The sequence below is a fragment of the Haemaphysalis longicornis genome, unplaced genomic scaffold (assembly GCF_048455015.1).
Source record: "Haemaphysalis longicornis isolate Haplotype H1 unplaced genomic scaffold, Haemaphysalis longicornis Haplotype H1 scaffold_9, whole genome shotgun sequence".
Lineage (NCBI taxonomy): Eukaryota > Metazoa > Arthropoda > Arachnida > Ixodida > Ixodidae > Haemaphysalis > Haemaphysalis longicornis.
The window spans coordinates 16,749,942-16,768,992 of NW_027526460.1; the positions used below are offsets into that span (position 1 = coordinate 16,749,942).

Below are 19,051 nucleotides of genomic sequence, written 5' to 3' on the forward strand. Positions count from 1 at the left end.
CGTGAGACAGTAGAATGTCGAGTTGTCAACTGTCACGCAGCTACGAAGTACAAAGAAAATAATGAAAAGAAACACCATTTCAGTGCGGAAAGAAATTGTGAGTGTTAAGAATGCTTTTCTCAATTTTCGATGTCGGCAATCGTTCCTTTTCGGAGTTTGTCACGTAGATAATAACGCCGTGAGGATTTTTCAAGAGCACAACACTTTAGAGGGAGGGAATAAACATTTAATAGAGCAAACGGTGGTGCTTGAGCCGTCATTCGGTGGGGTGGGTTCGCCTCCGTCCAGGTGCCCTTGGGCCTTGGCTGCAGCCCTGGCACAGGTGACGAGAAAGATCTGGTCAGCGTGACGGGTAGCACGTGCACGTGTGCGCGGGCCTACCAGCGACTAAGAGAGAGAGAGAGACAAACATTTATTATACTGGTGAGCAGGAGGATGTTCGTAGGGCCTCCACCCAGTGAGAGGCATCCTTATTCTAAAAGAGTTTGGTGTTGGGCTTGTTGGTACATACTTTGGAGAACGGTGAAACCCAGCCTTAAATACGCGAACACGAGAGAGAGCCTACAAAGAAAACACCTAGCGCTCATGTGTGCACGCCTCGGGACGATCACCCAGCGTCCCCTGTGCACGTTTGTGAAGGCTAGCATACGCAGTTTAGAGATTGGCCAAGAATGCGGCGACCGCATGGAAGTGAAAAAAAAAGCCAAGAAAATGCCGGGTGTTCGCGCGTGCGTTCCTCGCGGCCACCGCCCAGCGTCATCGGCGCACGTTTGCAAGCCAAGCATACCCACTTGAGAGATTGGCCAAGGTTGGCCACAAAAAAAAAAAAAAAAAAAAATCTCCAGCGTTCCCCGTTATCGTTGCTGCAACACTTTTCCAGAATGAGAAAGAAAGCCAGGTCAAAGCGTACGGCCTTCCAATGTGATGTCCAATAATTATCACTTCAAAAAATGTAGGAAGCTCACACTTATAGCAACAATGATGGAGTAAAGGTCGCTGCGGCAACAGCGAAGAAGGAAATCGGCTGCAATTGCGGACTTAAACCATCGTGTTGGTCGTGGAGGTTGCGTACAGCTTCACTACCTTAACGGCTTACGCTTTTGTCTGAGCTTCATTTTTGGGGAGTATTAGGGGTGTAGCATAGTGTGCTCCATGTCTAGATGAAGTAATTTAAAGCGAACACTGTGACGTCACCAGGCAACTGAGTGTTCGTCATAACGCGCGAAACACGTAGAAGGCCATGACAGACGCTTTGGGTGGCCTTAATCATGTGAGAAGAGTTCGTGTTAACGTTCTGCCGGGCTTTCATACTTCGGTAGAGAGGCATGCCGTGCACACGCTGGGAATACCTGCCTTTACATCGGCCTCCGCACGCGCCAAACGTGCGTCATTGTGTTGCAAGCACGGACAACTCTACGTTGTACACGACATTACAAGGCACCCAAGGGTTTGGCGTTATGCTTCGAAATTCTCGAAATCAGCTTCAAAGCAAGATCAAGATGTTCATTGATAAGGGACTCTGAAGTTCGTGCAGATGGTCAGTACTATGACGGACGTGACCGTTGAATAAATGGATGACAAAAACGCTTATCGCCCCATCGTGCCGGTGATACCATTATATCTCCGTGGATCACCGAGGTGTTCAAACAGAAACGTATTGACTTCTGAAGGACGTTTAGAATTCAAAGTACAGTTGAGCCTCGTTATAGCGAACACTGATATAGCGAATTATGGGCCATAGCGAACTAAATACGAACTTTGGTTGGCCCCGCTTCACGCTACTGGTCAAAAAATATTCGACCATTAATTTGAGGACCTACGTGGAAAAACTCCCGGCATCCGAAAATGCCGAAGTAGAAAAGGCCCTTTTTTCGTGGAGACTGGGGATGACTTGTTCCTGCACAATGCTATGAAAAGCAACCAAACAAGGATCATATCCTTCCGTGAAAGAATAGGAAAGCAGGCGTGTTTTGTCAAATGAACTTTGTTCTGTTGTAATTTCGCGTTTCCCGTTGTTGTTCATTGAGATTAAAATGCCACAATTACATAGGTAAGGGTGACCTTATTTATAGTGGGTTCGAAGATTAAAATAATGCGTTTTTGTATCAAGGATTTTTGCGCGAGCCAGATTACCGGTTGATTTCAACCGATTTTTAGCTGTACTGTTACAACGAATATTGGATATAATGAACTAAATTACTCTCCCGATGTTACTTCATTATAACTAGGTTCGACTGTATTGATGTAGCGCCTTACATCCTTGCCGTTTTACAAAAAAATTACCAAAGCCTCGGCTCACACAGACCGCAAGTAGGCTTTTGAGTGCCTCGTAAACTAAAAAGCTAGGGGACAAGTACAGCGGACAAATGAAAAATAAATCCTCGGTACATCAAGAACCATACCAATAAGTACATCAAGTGTGTTGCACACGTTGTCAACAACTTCCCATTACCGATGGAAAAAAGCAGCGCAAAGAAACTACTATACATGTATATGCATGTATCTATACATGTATAAATATGATACGATTCTTCAATTAATGTTAGTAGCAAGTGAGCGCTTGTCCCGTCGTCCTTCTTTACTGTCGTTGTCCAAGTCGCTCTCTATTTTTCAATCAAAAGAAACTTACTCTTTCTTTGTCTCTTTCTCGTCTTCCGTTCAGTTTCTTTACGCTGTTTTTTGCAATCTGTATGAACCAACAAGCGCGTCTTCACACTCTTGTACAGTTTGATTCCCATTACCAAGTCGGGAAAAATGGTTGCTCAAATATGCCGATGGGCTATTAATCGGACGTGAAATCACTATACCGCTGGTAACATTCACAACCGCGGGTGCCTAGCCGTTAATTTTCGGCAGTGCACATGCACTCCTGTCTTCGATGATATCATAATTCTGGGCACAAGGAAAACAAACGTAGATAATAGATTGTTGTGTAGTTGTACAATCGTAAGACATTGAGATAGGAACAACGAAACGCGCGGCTTTCAGCAAACGCCGCGCATCCTGCCGATGGGCCGCATGTGCGGAGTAGGAACAAGCACGGCCGGTCTGGAGAGAGAGAGAGAGAGAGAGAGAGAGAGAGAGAGAGAGAGATCAGCCTTTTTTATGCAGCTCAATTCCGAGCCTCGGAGTTATCAGTCCTCGGAGGAAGGGGGTGTCCCACGGTCCGACGGTGGCGGGCTTGGCTCGCGGTGCACAAAGAGTTTAAATGTGGGCAGCCAAGAGGGGACACAGGGCTGCCCGTAAGTTTTCGGGGGAGCGGCCCAGCTAGACCACGTGTAAGGAATATCAGGGGGGAAGGGATTGATCGAAAGAAATGTGGAAGACGAGGTCGCCCGTACACAGCGCGCTCGCGAGCTCTGCGCTCGCTCGGCGGCGAGAGAGCGCAGAGCTCGCGAGTGCGTCCAGACCGGCCGTGGAACACCTTACGAGAGTTCGTGTCCAACCTTGGCATTGAAAGGCCATCGTTCGGCATGTGAGCATCTTGGTTCGTCTTCCCGCGGCGTTCGGCGTCCGCTCACACGACCTTCATCCAACTTCGTCGTTGCTCTGAGTGAAAACGACACACGCAGCTATATTCCTTCCCTTTTAAAGCGAAGTTTTAGTTTCCTCACTGATTCTATTGTATGCCAATACGCCCTGCAGAAAAAAACAACTTTCTATGGCGATGATGATGATGAATGGTCACGGGTAAAGTAAAAGAAAGAAATGGCCGCGTTTCTGCTCCTTTTGTTGCAAATGTCGACAAAAGTCGATGGTCTTTTGTCAACATTTGCAGATAGTTTTTTGCAGAATGACGAAAGACATTTGCAGAAATACGATAGCAGGCGACAGTGTGAATTTTTATTCTGCAGTGGATGTAGCATTTCATTTCGCAGAAATCAAGCCCCTATGAATTTTTTTATAAAGGACCAGTGTAACTATCCCTTGTGTATTAATTTTCTGTCTTACATTTGGGTAATGTCTTGTTCTTGTTCTCACAATGTTGACAAGTATGAACATATAAACCGGACTCAGACGTTTAGATTGGACTGTGAGTATATAAGACTATTGCGCAGACTTCGTTTCACTTTGGCCGGGTGGCTGAATCGGGTCACAGATAGACAGACAGACAGACAAACAGACATACCGACAGAGCAAAATTTCTGGGTTTAAACAGCTCAAGAAAGACTATCATCTTTAAAAATGCTTCTTGTGGCTGGAATCTTACCTCGGTACCTCGCATTACGAAGCCGGCTTCAGTCGGATTGCCTCATTCGACGTGGTCGAAACGAACGCCAAGCAGCAGGTACCGATTCTCGCCGTACACTCCAGACCCAAACGTTGGACCTACGGAATGCACACCAGAAAGTTGCTGTGGCTATTCTAGAAAAGTGGTGTGTATCTCCAGAGTAGCACATACTCTCAGTGTGGGATTGGCCAACCAAAGAATTCACCACGAGAAAGCTTCTCGTTCAACCATAGTCGTCGTTAGACGGAGGGATGCGTTTTTTATATAGGGCCGAGAGCCCAACAGACGTCTTTCCGTAAGGTTGGTCACGAACTGTTGTAACTTGTTCGTACTGCGCATACGCTTCCAGTCGCCAGAATGCGTGGTATATATGCACTGAAAGCCGCGCCCTCCGTCCTTCGCATTTGAATGTATCACGATTGTATATTTGTAAAAATAAGCATTGCGCAAAGTGCGCTGCAGTCCAACCTCATCTGTTTCATTAATAAAGATATTGATTTTTGAAACGCACAAAATATGTCGGCGCGACTGAATGAACTTTTCGTCGGTTAGGTTATGTTTGGGCTATTATCTTGGGTGGGAATTCTACACTTACGCCAATTGTAGGGGCTCTCCTTGTCATCCTTAGGATTGGAGTTGTAAGTGAAGCGTGCGCCCCACCGGTCTGTTCTCGAGTTTTCATTTAATGGTCTGTTTTTTTCTCGATCTGCAGGAGTAACCGATTTGTACATGAGCCAGCACGTTTTCACTGCTAAACGTGTTGGGAATTCTGAAATGCGAATTCTGAAATCTGTTAAGTAGGTTTTTCCCATTGGGCGAACACAATTAAATTCACGATAAGCAAGAAGAATTCGGCCACACTAAGCAAAATCGCGTATAAAAATTTCTACGTTTGAAATTACCGTTAAAATGACTTGCTTTAGGCCGCCAACTTTAAAGAAGAGTGCTTAAATATTGCGATAAGGATATACTTTGGATATTTGAGTACTGTAATTTTATGTAATGGAGGTGTTCAAGCAATGTCGAATGATTTCTTATAATGTCATGCAATGCTGCATGCTAGCGCAAACAAGCGTGTGCCATTAAGAAGACTCGACGCAATGCAGGACTTCACTCTTAAAAAAAAGGTCGTGGTACTTTCTAACAGAAAACTAACCAGTTAATTGCCCCAGTATAAACTAGGTACTTAGTTCGTTCAGTAACTGGCTATGCATAACCTAGTAAAAAAAACTACGCGTGACAATGTGGATCGTGTGAGCGTGCAGCACGACATAGAAGCATTCAACACGCACATATCACAATTACAGATCCAAAAAATTAATTGAGCAAGAAAACCAACGGAAAGCACGAGGAGGGCGAGTGTAACTTAATTACCTTACAAATACATTTGCTCTTTTTGCTTTTATAGCCAGCAGCGGAAAGTAATCTGATAGAGTTGGTTGGCTTGTCGCAAAAATCAAATACTTTAGCGATAATTTTAGAATTATGCATTTTAATGTTAGCATATACAAGCCAGCATGTGGATCTGCAACAATTTTTTAATCGTGATTTTGAGAATGAAAAGTGCTGTATTTATTACGTGCAATAATTCATATGATTTTGTTGATGTCAGTGAATGCTAGTATCAAACAAGCAGCAGTTACAAAGTGCACGGTCTAGATTAGTAATGGTTCCACACTTATTAGAAGGACCTACGTACCGTTCTAGGGGGGCAGTAAATTTCGTAAAAAGTTAAAAAATACAGCCGTTACTACCCTTTTACGAGCTTTTTTGTTAAGAGTGAATTGAGTGTCGAAGAGGCTGTTCAGCCCGAAACTTTTTCTCCCTTAACGCTGGAAGCTTGGTACCGTGTCTCCTTCGCCCAGACTAGCCGCGCACAACGCAGCCTTGCACTCACCTCGCTGAAGAGCATTGTCCTAGAGCTTGGCTAAAGCAGGGCCGATCATTCATGTGACGCAGCTGCTGTGTCGTGGTTATGGCGCGCGGCTCCTTGAAACGCTGTACCATATTCACCTTCAACTCCCGCACTCATGACTCTTACACGAGAAAAGTCTCTATTGCTGTTTTACGCACTTAGCGTCTTCCTCGTCACAGCTCTGCTATACCTGAAATGCGCGAGGTTCGCGCAATATGCGTGGAAAAGTGTCTTGATCTTTGACGAAGGTCTGACCCCAGCCAAGCGGATGTTCACAAAAAATGTGTCCATTCAGTCGACTGTGTCTCTACAGGAAGATTATTTGGAAGCGGCAGTGCTGAACACGAACACGCTGAGGCCATCCCCGTGCTTTGTGGAGGGTACAGTCCGTGGACTGGAGAATAAGATGTGCGTCTGCTCGCCAGGTTGGCATGGTGTTCATTGCTCCATTCCCGAAGCTGTGTGGAGGACTGTGAAGTTCCAGAAGCTCTACGCCAACGGTCAGATAAAGCGTCGTTCGAAGCCACGTACGCTCATCAACGGCCTCGTTTTCAACCACGAGCTCGACCTTTTCGACATCCGCGTTAAGGAGCTTGGAGACGCCGTCGACTACTACGTCATCGTCGAGTCCAACTACACCTACTTTGGCTCACTCAAGGCCCTCCACTTGCGCTCGAACTTGAGCGCCGGATTTCTTCACCAGTACAGACACAAAATCATTCCGCTTGCAATAGGAGTATACAACTACGGCGACGGCAGCCCATGGGCACCCGAAAACTACTTGCGTACATCCATCTGGCGTGAGGGTCAGCACCGACTTCCCAGCCTGCATGACGACGACCTCTTCTGGATAAGCGACGCCGACGAGATACCCAACCGCGACGTTCTGCTCTTTCTTAAGCATCACGACGGCTACGGCGAGCCGGTGGCCCTAACTCTGCGCTGGTTCTTGTACGGCTTCTTCTGGGAGAACAGGAAGCCTGTCGAAGTGGGAGGTGTGTGCACGGTGGCTTTTATGCGGAACGTCTACGGCAATGACTCTCTGCTGCTTCGTGGAATGCGGAAGTTCCGCCACGTGCGGTTGCCAAACACCGGAACCTTTCAAGAGAAGTGGACCTTGAGGGGAACGGCACCTGGCTACGCGGGTTGGCACTGTTCGTGGTGTTTCAACGCTCGAGGCATTCAGGTGGGGCTGTCTTCCGTATGTAGATCTTCAGCAGGGATTACCTCTAACAGCGTTCAACAAGATGGTAACTTAAATCTCTTCGAAGTCAGAATTGGGGGACAGCACCTTTGCACGAATTCTCTACAGAAAGCAATGTTTACAATATGTTATAAAAAAAAATAAACAGCGTTGAGGGACAGTATATTTAATAAAAAGTTTTTTCGTTGGACGAAAATTTTTATGACCACGTAATTTTGTTCTTGAGGTTTTTCGCTCCCACTTCGCAGTATTTTATTCGCGTCTCACGAGTGTGGCAAGAGCGCCGTCCAACTCTCTCTTGGAGGATGGTCTGACTAGTTCAGTTTTAAGGGTTCCAGCGTAATCCAAAGGATGACCAGCTTGCAGCGTACACGTGAAGCTATCATTACCGAGGAACTAATCTTTGGTCGGTTGCAGGACGTCCTTTCTGGCATATGAAAAATCGTGAATGCGATGTGGCACGTTGCTTTCGGTACTTGACTCCAATTCATTTTTGAGGGATGAGTGATTGTAGGGTATTCTACGTACCAGTTTAGCTGAGTAGTTTGTAGTCATTCACCGAACTAATTCCATACTGTCTTCGGATATGCTTTGCGCATTCTTCCATTTGTTTGTTTGGATGGGTAGTGCGGAGCTGTGGCTCTTTCTAATACACTTCTATTTCTTTCTACCATAAAGAAAGCTATGACGAGACTCCGAGACATGCGGGTAGAGGAGTATCTATTGTTAGTTGTATTGTTTTGTCAATTTGTCTTCTAAGGTACTGTATTGTTCTACTTTTCTAGGACGTGTTGCGGATTGTACTCATCGTTCCCGTCTCTAAATGGTTTTCAAGCTGTGGTTTTTGCATTGTACACTTCAGTGGCTGTTCCATGTGGTGATGGTCGAGGCTCAGTTAGACTTAGTGATGTCGCTGCCTGTGGTCCTGTCTAGTCTCACCCATTCAACCTGTTGTATTACCCTTGAGAAGGAGAAGTCTGGGCTTGTGTGTTTGGACACGCTATTTCCCACCCAGCATTGTATGTCATTCTGCTGTATGAGGCGGTGCTGGTGGGCAGCATTGTTGCCTTGTTTTTATTTCTTTAAGTTTCCGGCATATCGCTGTGCTACAAGGGGTGCGTTAAAATCAGCCACCGCTACCAATTTTCGGCTACAGACGAACACAAATATAGCGAAGACGATCATATCGAATTACGGTATATATAGAACAGTCTGAACATACCCTTTGAAATCCCATGCAAAAGTATGGCGCTGTTATACCCGTGTGTTTCGATTCCATGGTGTTTAATTGTTCAGTGAATGAACAACATTCAGTGTGTATATACAAGAGAAGGTCCCGAAGTCAAAGACTGCAAGGAGACCTCCTATCAGGCAGGGCCCCTGCGAGGACCTCCAGGGGGACCTCCTAACTCCCGAAGCACATCAATTCCCCTGCAAGTGCGCTTTTTCTGATAGGGAGATGCGATGATGATGATAACTTGTCGCGGGCGCTTCCGCGCTCGGTGAGGAGGAGGCATCTTCAATAGCGCTCGTCCTGTGTAATCGTCTCCTCTTGTGTCCCTGTGTTGTCGCGCTTCTTACCACGCCGCCTTCAACACCTTTTCGCACGCTATCATAGTGGGCAGCGACTTGGTAGCAAGAGCGCGGAGAGTGATTGGGTGGGAAACACAATAGAGAGGAGCGGAAACTTACCGGAAGCGCCCGGTTACTGGCATTTGTTTCTGTGTGCTTGAGCGGTTATCAGTGTTGGCTCGCCCAGGGGGACCGATGTGTCGTGGTGCGTGTTTGTTTCGACCGCGGCACGCGATTCGGAGCTAAGGTCATGGCAAAATGGAAGAGTTTGGATTTATAGACAAAAAAGGATATAATTCGACGTGTACAGTCCGGTAAAACGACGCCGGCTTCATTTCTCGCAGCATTTTTGAGCGCGATACTACGCATCAAACATGAACGGCCCGGTCGTTCCTGTATGGTTCGTGTGCGAAGAGGATTTGTTGCGTGGTTCCACAGGAGTTAGGTTCTGATACCGAATACGGTGGTGCTGAGCGCCTCGAGAGTGAATTTAGAGAGATGTCAGCATTCCCATGCGCAATTCCGAATTACACAACGGCACATGTCTTGGAGGCTCACTAAGAGGGTTCAACTTAAATTGAGAACGACTCAGCGAGCAATGGAACGAAAGATGATAGGGGTAACATTAAGGGACAAGAAGAGAGCCGTGTGGGTAAGGGAACAAACGTGGGTTAAGGACATATTAGTAGAAATTAAGAAGAAGAAATGGACGTGGGCAGGGCAGGTAATGCAAAGGCAAGATAACCGTTGGTCATTGAGGGTAACAGAGTGGATCCCTAGAGAAGGCAAGCGTGGTAGGGGGCGGCAGAAAGTTAGATGGGCAGACGAGATCAAGAAGTTTGCGGGGATACATTGGTCGCAGTTAGCACAGGACTGGGGTAATTGGAGAATAATGGGAGAGCCCTTTGCCCTGCAGTGGGCGTTGATAGGCTGGTAATGATGGTGATGATGATGATGATACGTGGCTCATCTGATACTAGCCAAATGACCCCCCATCTTCAAGATTTATCGCTTCATTGTGCGTAAATAGAAGTCCAGGGCTTTGTAAGCGCGTCCCGCTAGATAAGCTTGGAGAAGCATGGTTTGTTGCAAGATTACAAAAGAACCTCAAAAGGATGTCCTTTGGGTCGGATTTACATCTTTTAATGCAGTAAATATTCCGAACTTGCTTTTCCAATGTTTGTAGACAGCATCCCAAAACCAGCCACTCACCGCGGTGGCTTCTCAACACTGCTGGATGATTTCGGGCTGGCTTGAGAGGAACATAGCAAATAGGCTGTGGCTTTCGACTGAGAACCGTGGGTTACAGACATGTTGTTCGACTAATAGAATTAATTTCAGCATGGCCATTACAGAAGTAAGAATAAACTTCTAGCAAAGTATCTTTTCGTTAATGGCGCAATTACAAAGACGCTTGGGCAAGCCTCTGAGTTCTAGTAACTAAAAGGGAAGGAGGAAGACGCAGAGGGGAAAGAGTAATGGTGTTAATAGCCGCGTTTACGTGAATGCCACAGAAGGCGACAGTAACGCGTCGCATTTCCCAGCGCATCACTAGTTGTAGCGATGCGAGCGCATTACCCCAGGTGAGATGGTGGCGCCACTACGGTGTCGCACATCGAAGGCAAAAGAGCGTTTCTGGTGCTTTCGGTACTTCCGGCGCAACCTGTTCGCGTTTCTTTTTCTCGAGTCGCATAGTTTGGCGTCTCCCACCCGATTAAGATGTTTTTAAATGCAAAGGTGTGTTTGCATGCCTCACTGATGTTGTCGACATAATTCCTAATGCGATGCGCGCGCATTAGATGCACTTCTAAAGTCTACTTACGCGTCAAAACCTGTCTAGCGCATTAATGAGACGCGCTCTCCTAGCGCATTAGCCGCGTTTACATGGATGCGATGCGCTAGAAAGTTGATGCGATGCGATACGATGCGTCATTTAAAAGCGTCTAATGAAACGATGCTGTCGCACTACTTAACACGGGCCATCCAACACGATATGAAGAAGCTGGCGCCAACGTAGGCTCCACTTCGTAACTGCTCATGAAATGTGCGAGCAACCTTCTACGCGGCAGCTGTTCTTCGAAGTTCATCGTAGGGGCTTTTACGACGATGTATTTTCAATCGACTACATCAACAGCAGCTGTAAAAGCCATCGTGAACGGCATTGCGGAGCTGTAAAGCAGCATGGGTCACAGGACGTTGCCAAGAGAGCCAAACCAGTGGCCAACCCAGCACCAGTTGATGTGAAATCGCGCCACGACGTCAACCGAGACTGGAGCAGCCGAAACAGCGGGAAGGGTGGATTACCAGGAGGTTCGAAATCGGAGAGGTTGAAGCCGTTGTTATACGCTACGACATGTCTATCTCGACATCAGCTGCGAAGCGAATACGATCGAACGACGCTGCCCAGCAGGCGGCCGGAGAATAGTACCATGTACAATCACGGACAAGTGAAATGCGAACACAAAAATATGAGCCAGAACACGCAAAATTGAGAAACATCGTTCGTGCAGGCAAAATAATGGCACGCTATCGTTATATTTCGAAATCCAGATTTCCCAACTTTGTTACTGTAATTAATACGCGCATCCGGTACGGCTCATTGCACTCTTCCACACAGCTGCTACATCCGGACATTCGGGGATCCAGAGCGTGCTCTGTACCATTTTTCGCAGCAAACCGGCAGAATTTTTAGGAAAGCAGAATGGTAACCGTGCGTCGTCCATAGAATTCCCTCAGTCATGTCTCCTAAGCGGAAAAAGTCAGTGTTGCTGTTCTGCACATTTAGCGTCTTCTTCGGCAGTGCTCTTATACACCTGCAATATACGCGGTGTCCGCAATGTACGCGCAAAAATGCCTCGACCATGGACAATGGTGTTGCCCGAGCGAAACTTCAGTCGTCACAAAATGCATCCTCCATTCCTTCAACGGCATTTTCCCAAGGAGGGTATTCGAAAACGTCATCGGTGAAATTGAGTCCACTTAGGCCAGCCCAGTGCTTTAAGGAGGGTACAGTCCCTGGACTGGAGAATAGGATGTGTGTCTGTTTGCCGGGATGGCATGGTGTGGACTGTTCCGTTCCTGAAGCTGTGTGGAGGAGTCTCGATTTTCAGAAAGCCTACGCAAAAGGTCAGATAAAGCGTCGTTCGAAGCCGCGTACGCTCATCAACGGCCTTGTTTTCAATCACGAGCTCGACCTCCTCGACATCCGCGTTAAGGAGCTGGGAGACGCCGTCGACTACTACCTCATCGCTGAGTCCAACTACACCTACTTCGGCTCACCGAAGGGCCTCCACTTGCTTTCGAACTTAAGTGCCGGCTTTCTGCGCGAGTACAGGCATAAGATAATTCCGCTTGCACTGGGAGCCTACAGCTACGGGACCGGTGACCCCTGGGCTCCTGAAAACTACTGTTACACTTCCGTCTGGCGCGAGGGTCAGCACCGACTTCCCAGCCTTCGTGACGACGACCTCTTCTGGTTGAGCGACGCCGACGAAATAATAAGCCGCGATATTCTGCTCTTTTTGAAGTATCACGACGGCTATGGTGAGCCCGTGGCAGTTGGTCTCCGCTGGTTCTTGTACGGATTCTTCTGGGAGAACAGAAAGCCTGTCGAAGTGGGAGGAGTGTGCACGGTGGCTTTTATGCGGAACGTCTACGGCAATGACTCTCTGCTGCTTCGTGGAATGCGAGGATTTCGCCACGTGCGGTTGACAAATACCGGGACCTTTCAAGAGAAGCGGACGCTGAGGGGGACGGCACCTCGCTATGCCGGTTGGCACTGTTCCTGGTGCTTCAACTCCCTTGGCATACAGGTAAGGATGGCTTCCTTATGTCGATGTTCAGCAGGGATTATCTCTTAACAGTGTAGAACGTTGAACAACCCGGTAACTTGTATCACTTCGAAGCCTGAATCGGGGGAGAGCATCTCCGTAGGAACATAGATAGCAGTGTTTACAATATACCATAAACAATAAAAAGGTGTGGGGGAAGGCACTGTATTTGTATTCCAGTATTTCTTCGTTTGACGAAAATTCCAATCTATAAGCAGTTTTGTTGTACAGGTTTTCTTGTATTTCGAAGTATTTTCTTTCATTCGCTGCGCTCTCGTGTGGTCCTGTTTCGCATGAGTTTGGCAACAGCTCCGTTCAGCTCGCTGCTGGAGAATAATTTGACGGGTTTAGTGTTACGTGTCCCTCCGTAATCCAAAGTGTAACGGGTGGTGGTGCGTTCACTGTGGTACTGTTCCTCTGGAACAATGTTTTTTCGTTGTTGCAGGACGTCCTTTTCAGTAACCGAAAAATCGTGAAGCAGATGGGCCTCGTGTTTTTGGCAGGTGACTCGAACTCGTTCTATTTGTAGGGACGGGTGATTTTAAGATAACATAGGTACCTCTTTTGCTAATTGTCCTTTGTGACCACTCACAGAGCTATTTGCATACTATCTTGCTGATTGCTTAGCATATTCTTCCTATTGCATCTCTGGATAGGAAATGCGAATTTGTGGCTCTTTCTATTCCCGTCAATTTCTTTCACCTGTTGGGACGGCTGCGGCGAGCCTCCCAGAGCTGCAGAAATGGAGGGTGTAGTGAACAATCATCTGGTATTTGTTGAATTGCTTTTGGGAATTTTTCGTGTAACTACTCGTTTGTTCCACTTTTCAAGGTCGCATTGGGGTTTTGCTCATTTTGTTCCACTCAAAGGACCTTCCAATTTGTGATTTTGCATTGCAGACTTTGCTGGCTGGTTAATTGTGGTGGTGGTAGGAGCTCAGTTAAACTATAGTCCCGGATACGCGAACTCAACGAGGGAGGGTCGAATCAACTGCGAGTTCAGCTTACCTCGAGCACTGCTGCGTTTATAGCCCAGGTTACATGGACTCCACGAGGGAAGGTAGAGTCTACACGTGGGTTCAGCTTACCTCGACCCGCCCCACGTTTACACGAACTCCATCCAAAGAATCAAGGTGAGGGGAGCGGAGGGGTCCTGGAAAAGGAACCATTGAGCTCCGCATAGCCCGCCGACACAGTCGCACGAGCGAGTCAACCCACCTGCGGGTCGAGCGAACTCACTGCGACGGCTTTTCGACTCACCCCGTACGATTATACATGGATGGGTCACGTAAAAGGAAAGCCTGTTTTTCTCGACTCAACTCTCCCTTTTCGAGTCTAGTATACGGGACTCATGCAGTGCCGCTACCTAGTGTTCCTTCTGGCCTCACCCATTTAACCTGTTGTAGTCCCCTTGAAAAGGCGAGGTGTGGGCTTGTGCATTTCGACTCGCAAGGTCCTACACATCATTCTATAGCCCCGTTTACATTGACCCGACAAGGGCGGGTTGAGTCGAAATAAACAGGCTTTTTGGACTCGACACCCCCATGTATAAGCGGACGGGGTGGGTCAGAGAGCCGTCGCGGCGAGTCCAGTCAACTCGAAGGCAGGGGGTGGGTTAGCTCGCTTGTCGGGCTGAGTGGGCGGGCCGCGGCGAGCAGAATACCGTATTTGCGCGGTTCTAACGTGCCCCCAATCGTAACGCGCGGGTAACTTCGCGCAGGAAAATTCGAAAAAAAAAAATTGTGACACTGACGGTACTGCGCAGATGGAAAAGACATGACACCACGTACCTGGAAGAGGGAGATTTTATTTGGCATGCAGCTCTGGAAGCCAAAAATGAATTGTGCTTCACAAGGTTGCTTATCCAGCTGCTGCTGGAAATAAAGTTATAGCGGGGAACACTGAAGTTGCTTGCGATTTCAAGTGCCTTGATCTTCATAATTCTAAGCGTTGGGGGCTAACCAGAAGCACAAAAAAAAATGTGCAACAGCTGACCAGGGTATGCGGCATGCCATTGAGGAATCAGTGCGCTGAAATTCCCTCACGGGGTGTTGACGGATTGTTTTTATTGGACTGAGTTGTATTTTGCGGGTAATTCGTGTCCGTTGCGCATGGCAATGCTGCTGGTCGCTTTAAAGCCTATTTAGGTTTTGAGCCCGATTGTAACGCGCACACAAATATTGAGCTACCTTTTAGCAAAAGAGGGTGCGCGTTAGAATCGTGAAAATACGGTAGCCCCTTTTACGTGAACCCCGCCGCTCCCCTCACCTCGATTCTTTGGACGGGGTTCATATAAACTCGGTCGCGTCGAGGTAAACTGGACCCGCCACTCAACTCACCCCGCCCCCGTCGCGTCCATGTACACAGGGCTTATGTAGTTTCACTGGGTGAGTCAGTGCTGTTGGGCAGCTTTGTGGACTTGTCGCCCTTTCTTTAGGATTCAGGTATCCCTCCTCCTACATGGGCTGCATTGAAATACTCAAGCACTATCAATTTCCGGCTATTTGTCCATTTCAATACAAGACAATGTTGTGTCTCCAGGTCCCGCAGTTTGTCCGTGAGGGGATGCGGATGTGCTATTGGACAAAAAGTAAACGGACCGCAGGGGAGGCAGCCGGAGCGGCTGCAGGAACCCTCTGTGGCGCTGCTATCGCGCTCCTCGCGCTCACGCCTATAGTGTTGTACCCAGTGGCTCCTAATTTCGCTCTCACCCTCGTGAGGGTGCTTTTCACGCTTGGTGAAGCTTTAAAGCTGCGTTCGATCGCTCGCCGCTGATGTTCGCGCGAAAGGAATCGTGCATCCCTGTTAATGGAGCACGCGGCGCTGTCGCGCAGTAGAGGACGGTTGCACGTCATTAACCACGGGGCTGTGAAGGAGCGAACACCCTTTCTGTTTTTCAGCGAAGCTCTCAATGTTTAAGATCCAGCAGATCTCCTACGACTGCAGAGCGATGTAGACAAGAACGGCACGTGAGCATAGCGCCACCTTGCGGCCCCCACTCAAATCCACGGCATCGTAAAGCTGCGCTGCATCTTCAGCGTATAAAAAACTAAAAAAAAAAATATGACGCAAGCTCCCACTAATCAGGAAGACTTGAAGGTAGCGAGTACGCTTTCACGACTATCCCGAAAGTTTAAGTGTACGATTGCAGCTGATTTGCTTCTTCTTCGCTGCCTCAACGACCTTTACTCCATGATTGTTGCTATAAGTGTGACCTTCCTTCATTGGTTTTTTGAAGAGAGAATCATTGGGCATCACCTTGGAGGGGCGTAAGGAATGACGTGTCTTTCTCGTTCCGAGCAAGTTTGGCCATGATTACGGTGAACGCTGGAGTTTTTTTTTTTTTTTTCGGCCAATCTTTGACAATTCCCTACGTGGTTATGCTTGGCTAAGCAAACGTACGCTGGGGACGCTGGGTGGTTGCCGCCGGAAACGCACACACGAGCGCTCGGCCTTCCATTGGTGGTTTTAAATCTGGGCGATCGCCGCGAGGCACGCGCTCAAGTGCGCGCGTTGACGTGCGCTTGGCATTTTCTTGGTATTTTTAACGGCGGACACGAGAAAACAATTTGCTAAACATCTTCACTGTTAACATAAAAATAACGTTCCAAGGCCTTGATATTTTACTATGACCGCTGATATGTCCCCTGAAAAAAATCTGCAGAAATTCAGAGAATTTTTACTAATGCGTAGCATTCTTAATTGTCTTGAGGGGCACTACTTGATAGCCAACGTTTTGCTTTTATAAACCCTGTCCGACCAGTTACCTCCGTCTACTCTATTATTTACAGGTATTACATGCGTCAAATCTGCATTTTTTGTAAATGAGGGGCATGGCACGGCTCGCCATTTTCCGTATTTCCTAAATCTTTTTCTTGCTTTTAGTTTTTCATAAGTCTATTCGACCAATTGCTTCCATTTACGCTACTATAACGATTACAGGTGGAACTCTCTGTAAATCCTCAGTATATACCGTGTTACACCGTTCGCCATTTTCCGTATTTTTTTATATTTTTCCGATATTTTAGTTGTTGAAAATTTCGTTCGACCAATTATCTGCATTAATACTATTATAACGATTACAGCCAGAGCTTTCGCGAAATTTGCATTTTTGTAGAGGTGGAGGGCGTTACAAGGTTCGCAAATTTGCATATTTTTTATATTTTTCTTATATTTCTAGTTTTCCAAAATTTCGTTCGAAACATCTCCATTTACGCTGTTGTAGCGATTATAAGTGGAACTTTAGCGAAATCTGCATCATGTCGGAAATGCCGGGCGTAATACGGTTCGCCATTTCCGGCATATTTTTATTTTTATTATTTTGTAGTTTTTCAACATTTCGTTAAGACAATTATTTTAATCTACGCTATTATAACGATTACAGGGGGAACTTCTGCGACATCTGCATTTTTGTCAAAATAGAAGGCGTTACACGGTATTGGTTTTGGGGGGCACTCTACAAAGAATGCTACGCATTAAAATGCCTTTTCAACAATGCGCTTGTGTTTTGAGGTGAAGCCTAATTTAAGCGAATCGCTGTCAGCTTGTTTATTGTAGGATGGATTTCTCACCTTGAGTGTTGCACAGCGAAGCATGTCCATCCACGGAGGGAGTTTGATTACAGAATGCGGCCCTAACTCATATTTTGCTGAAAGTATCCATGAATCTTTTAAATAACAAGTAGCCTCTAAGACAACTATCATACGGCGTGTTTCATTGACGCGCCGTAATTAGTCAGTTCACAGTGGCTATAAATATTGTGGAATTATCGTTTGCTGCCAATACATTGTAGTCTGCGGAGGAAGTACGGTCACAGAAAATGGTTGTAGCTCTTATTTTATCAGACCTACCCTAAAACAAACTAAATGACAATTATCCGCTCAGACAAACCCTGTATTACGAGGTGTTTCACTTACTTTGTAAGCGAAGTTGTAAATGTTGTGGCATTCCCGTCTGCTGTTAATACATGGCTTCTATATGAGGGAAACGGACAGCCCCATATTTGTCCACTGGAATAACACTCGAGTCCGTCGAAGTGTCATTGATGTAAATAACCAAGAAGTATGCTCAATCTCAAATTACGAACAAACGCGTTTTGTTTCGTGGACTCCATGGGCCACGCCCCGGTCCAAGCATATTGTCACTCACGTTGAGGCACAGCACCGCAGCTTCACTCATGATCCTTTTGCACAGAGTGGAAGCGTGGCACTGAATTTTTTTATTGGCGTCCGAAGCTAGCGGCGCGCTTTTTGAATGGATGCCAAGGCGAGTCGGTTAAGTCGTCGGAGTCGACGCCAGCTTTTCATACCATACACGAGCCTTTAATGTCTTTGAATGCCATTCTTATTTACTCCCGTTGTTATCTACTTCCGTTTATAAACTTTTACAAAGGTACCTAATGGTTTCCGGTGCGTCTTCCCAATCATCTTTTCCTAGCGGCACGCCTGTAAAAAAAATGTCTAACCTTTAACATATATTAGTAGCCAAAAAAACACACACTCGTGCTCTTATCAATATAAAACCCATTGCCGAAGTTGATGCCGGGAAAGCAATTTTGAAAGAAAAAACTGGCGAAACTTGCACTAAGTCGCGCAAGGCCTGCACCATACGCACCACAAAAAACATTAGTTGGTAATACTCTCTTAGGGGGAGTAGGGGGAATAGGGGGGAGTATACTCTATTTTTGTCGTCCCTTGTTAAAAGTTGTGATTATTGTCACTTTTTATGAAGTTGTTGAAACCCTGATGTACGCCGTCACTTCAGTGTTGATTCCTGTCTTTTAATTTCCTTTTTTGTTATTCCTTGTTACCTTTTTTGAAGATGTTGCAACCTTGATGTGCGCCCCCCCCGCCCTTATGTAATGCCTCCGGGCCGTTAAAGGATGAATAGATGAAATGACATATCTACTCGTCGCATAGTGGAATCTTGCTGAACCCCTGTCCGTCGAGTCACACGACTCTATTGAAAGAGGGTCATGCGTACCTCATCACACTAGAGTCACAGTAGAGTATGGGTGACTATCGTTCATGGAGTCAGCCGTGACTCTGGCGTGAGCCTAATATAATGAAAGAGATAGTTGCAGGATTTCTTCCCGATGATCGTCGTATCACTGTAACAAGAGTTGCCAGGACGCTATGAAGAGTCCTGTGATTAAGCTGCAGAATTTCTTTCTACGTGAGCACTGAAGGAACCATCACCACGCATTTGTACAAGTTTGAAATTATATATTTACATATTCCGTCATTGCTTAGCTCTGTGCTGGTAGTAGTCATCGTCATATGCATAGATATCGTCGTATTC

At 46.8% G+C, this 19,051-nt stretch overlaps 2 protein-coding genes and 1 long non-coding RNA gene across 5 annotated transcripts in view; 2 read left to right on the top strand and 1 right to left on the bottom strand.

Annotated features, from left to right (window-relative positions):
* Positions 1–208: 208 nt before the first annotated feature.
* On the bottom strand, positions 209–8,886 carry LOC144153618 (uncharacterized). Of its 3 annotated transcripts, none has more exons than XR_013319334.1 (4): positions 7,879–8,886; positions 4,827–4,937; positions 4,211–4,329; positions 209–313 (listed from the first exon to the last, which is right to left on the bottom strand). It is a non-coding gene; the product is annotated as an uncharacterized LOC144153618 (long non-coding RNA). The 3 variants fall into 3 exon arrangements; XR_013319335.1 differs by lacking the exon at positions 7,879–8,886 and adding an exon at positions 6,129–6,261; XR_013319336.1 differs by lacking the exon at positions 7,879–8,886 and adding an exon at positions 5,931–6,118.
* LOC144153616 (beta-1,4-mannosyl-glycoprotein 4-beta-N-acetylglucosaminyltransferase-like) overlaps positions 6,262–19,051 on the top strand; it is a 98,573-nt gene continuing 85,783 nt past the window's right edge. Inside the window, exon 1 of the mRNA XM_077685267.1 lies at positions 6,262–7,332. Coding sequence (XP_077541393.1) covers positions 6,262–7,332 — 1,071 coding nt within the window. The remainder of the gene's footprint in view (positions 7,333–19,051) is intronic.
* On the top strand, positions 11,176–12,782 carry LOC144152338 (beta-1,4-mannosyl-glycoprotein 4-beta-N-acetylglucosaminyltransferase-like). Its single transcript, XM_077683603.1, has one exon. The coding sequence runs from the start codon at positions 11,661–11,663 to the stop codon at positions 12,780–12,782; it is 1,122 nt and encodes a 373-aa protein (XP_077539729.1). The 5' UTR covers positions 11,176–11,660.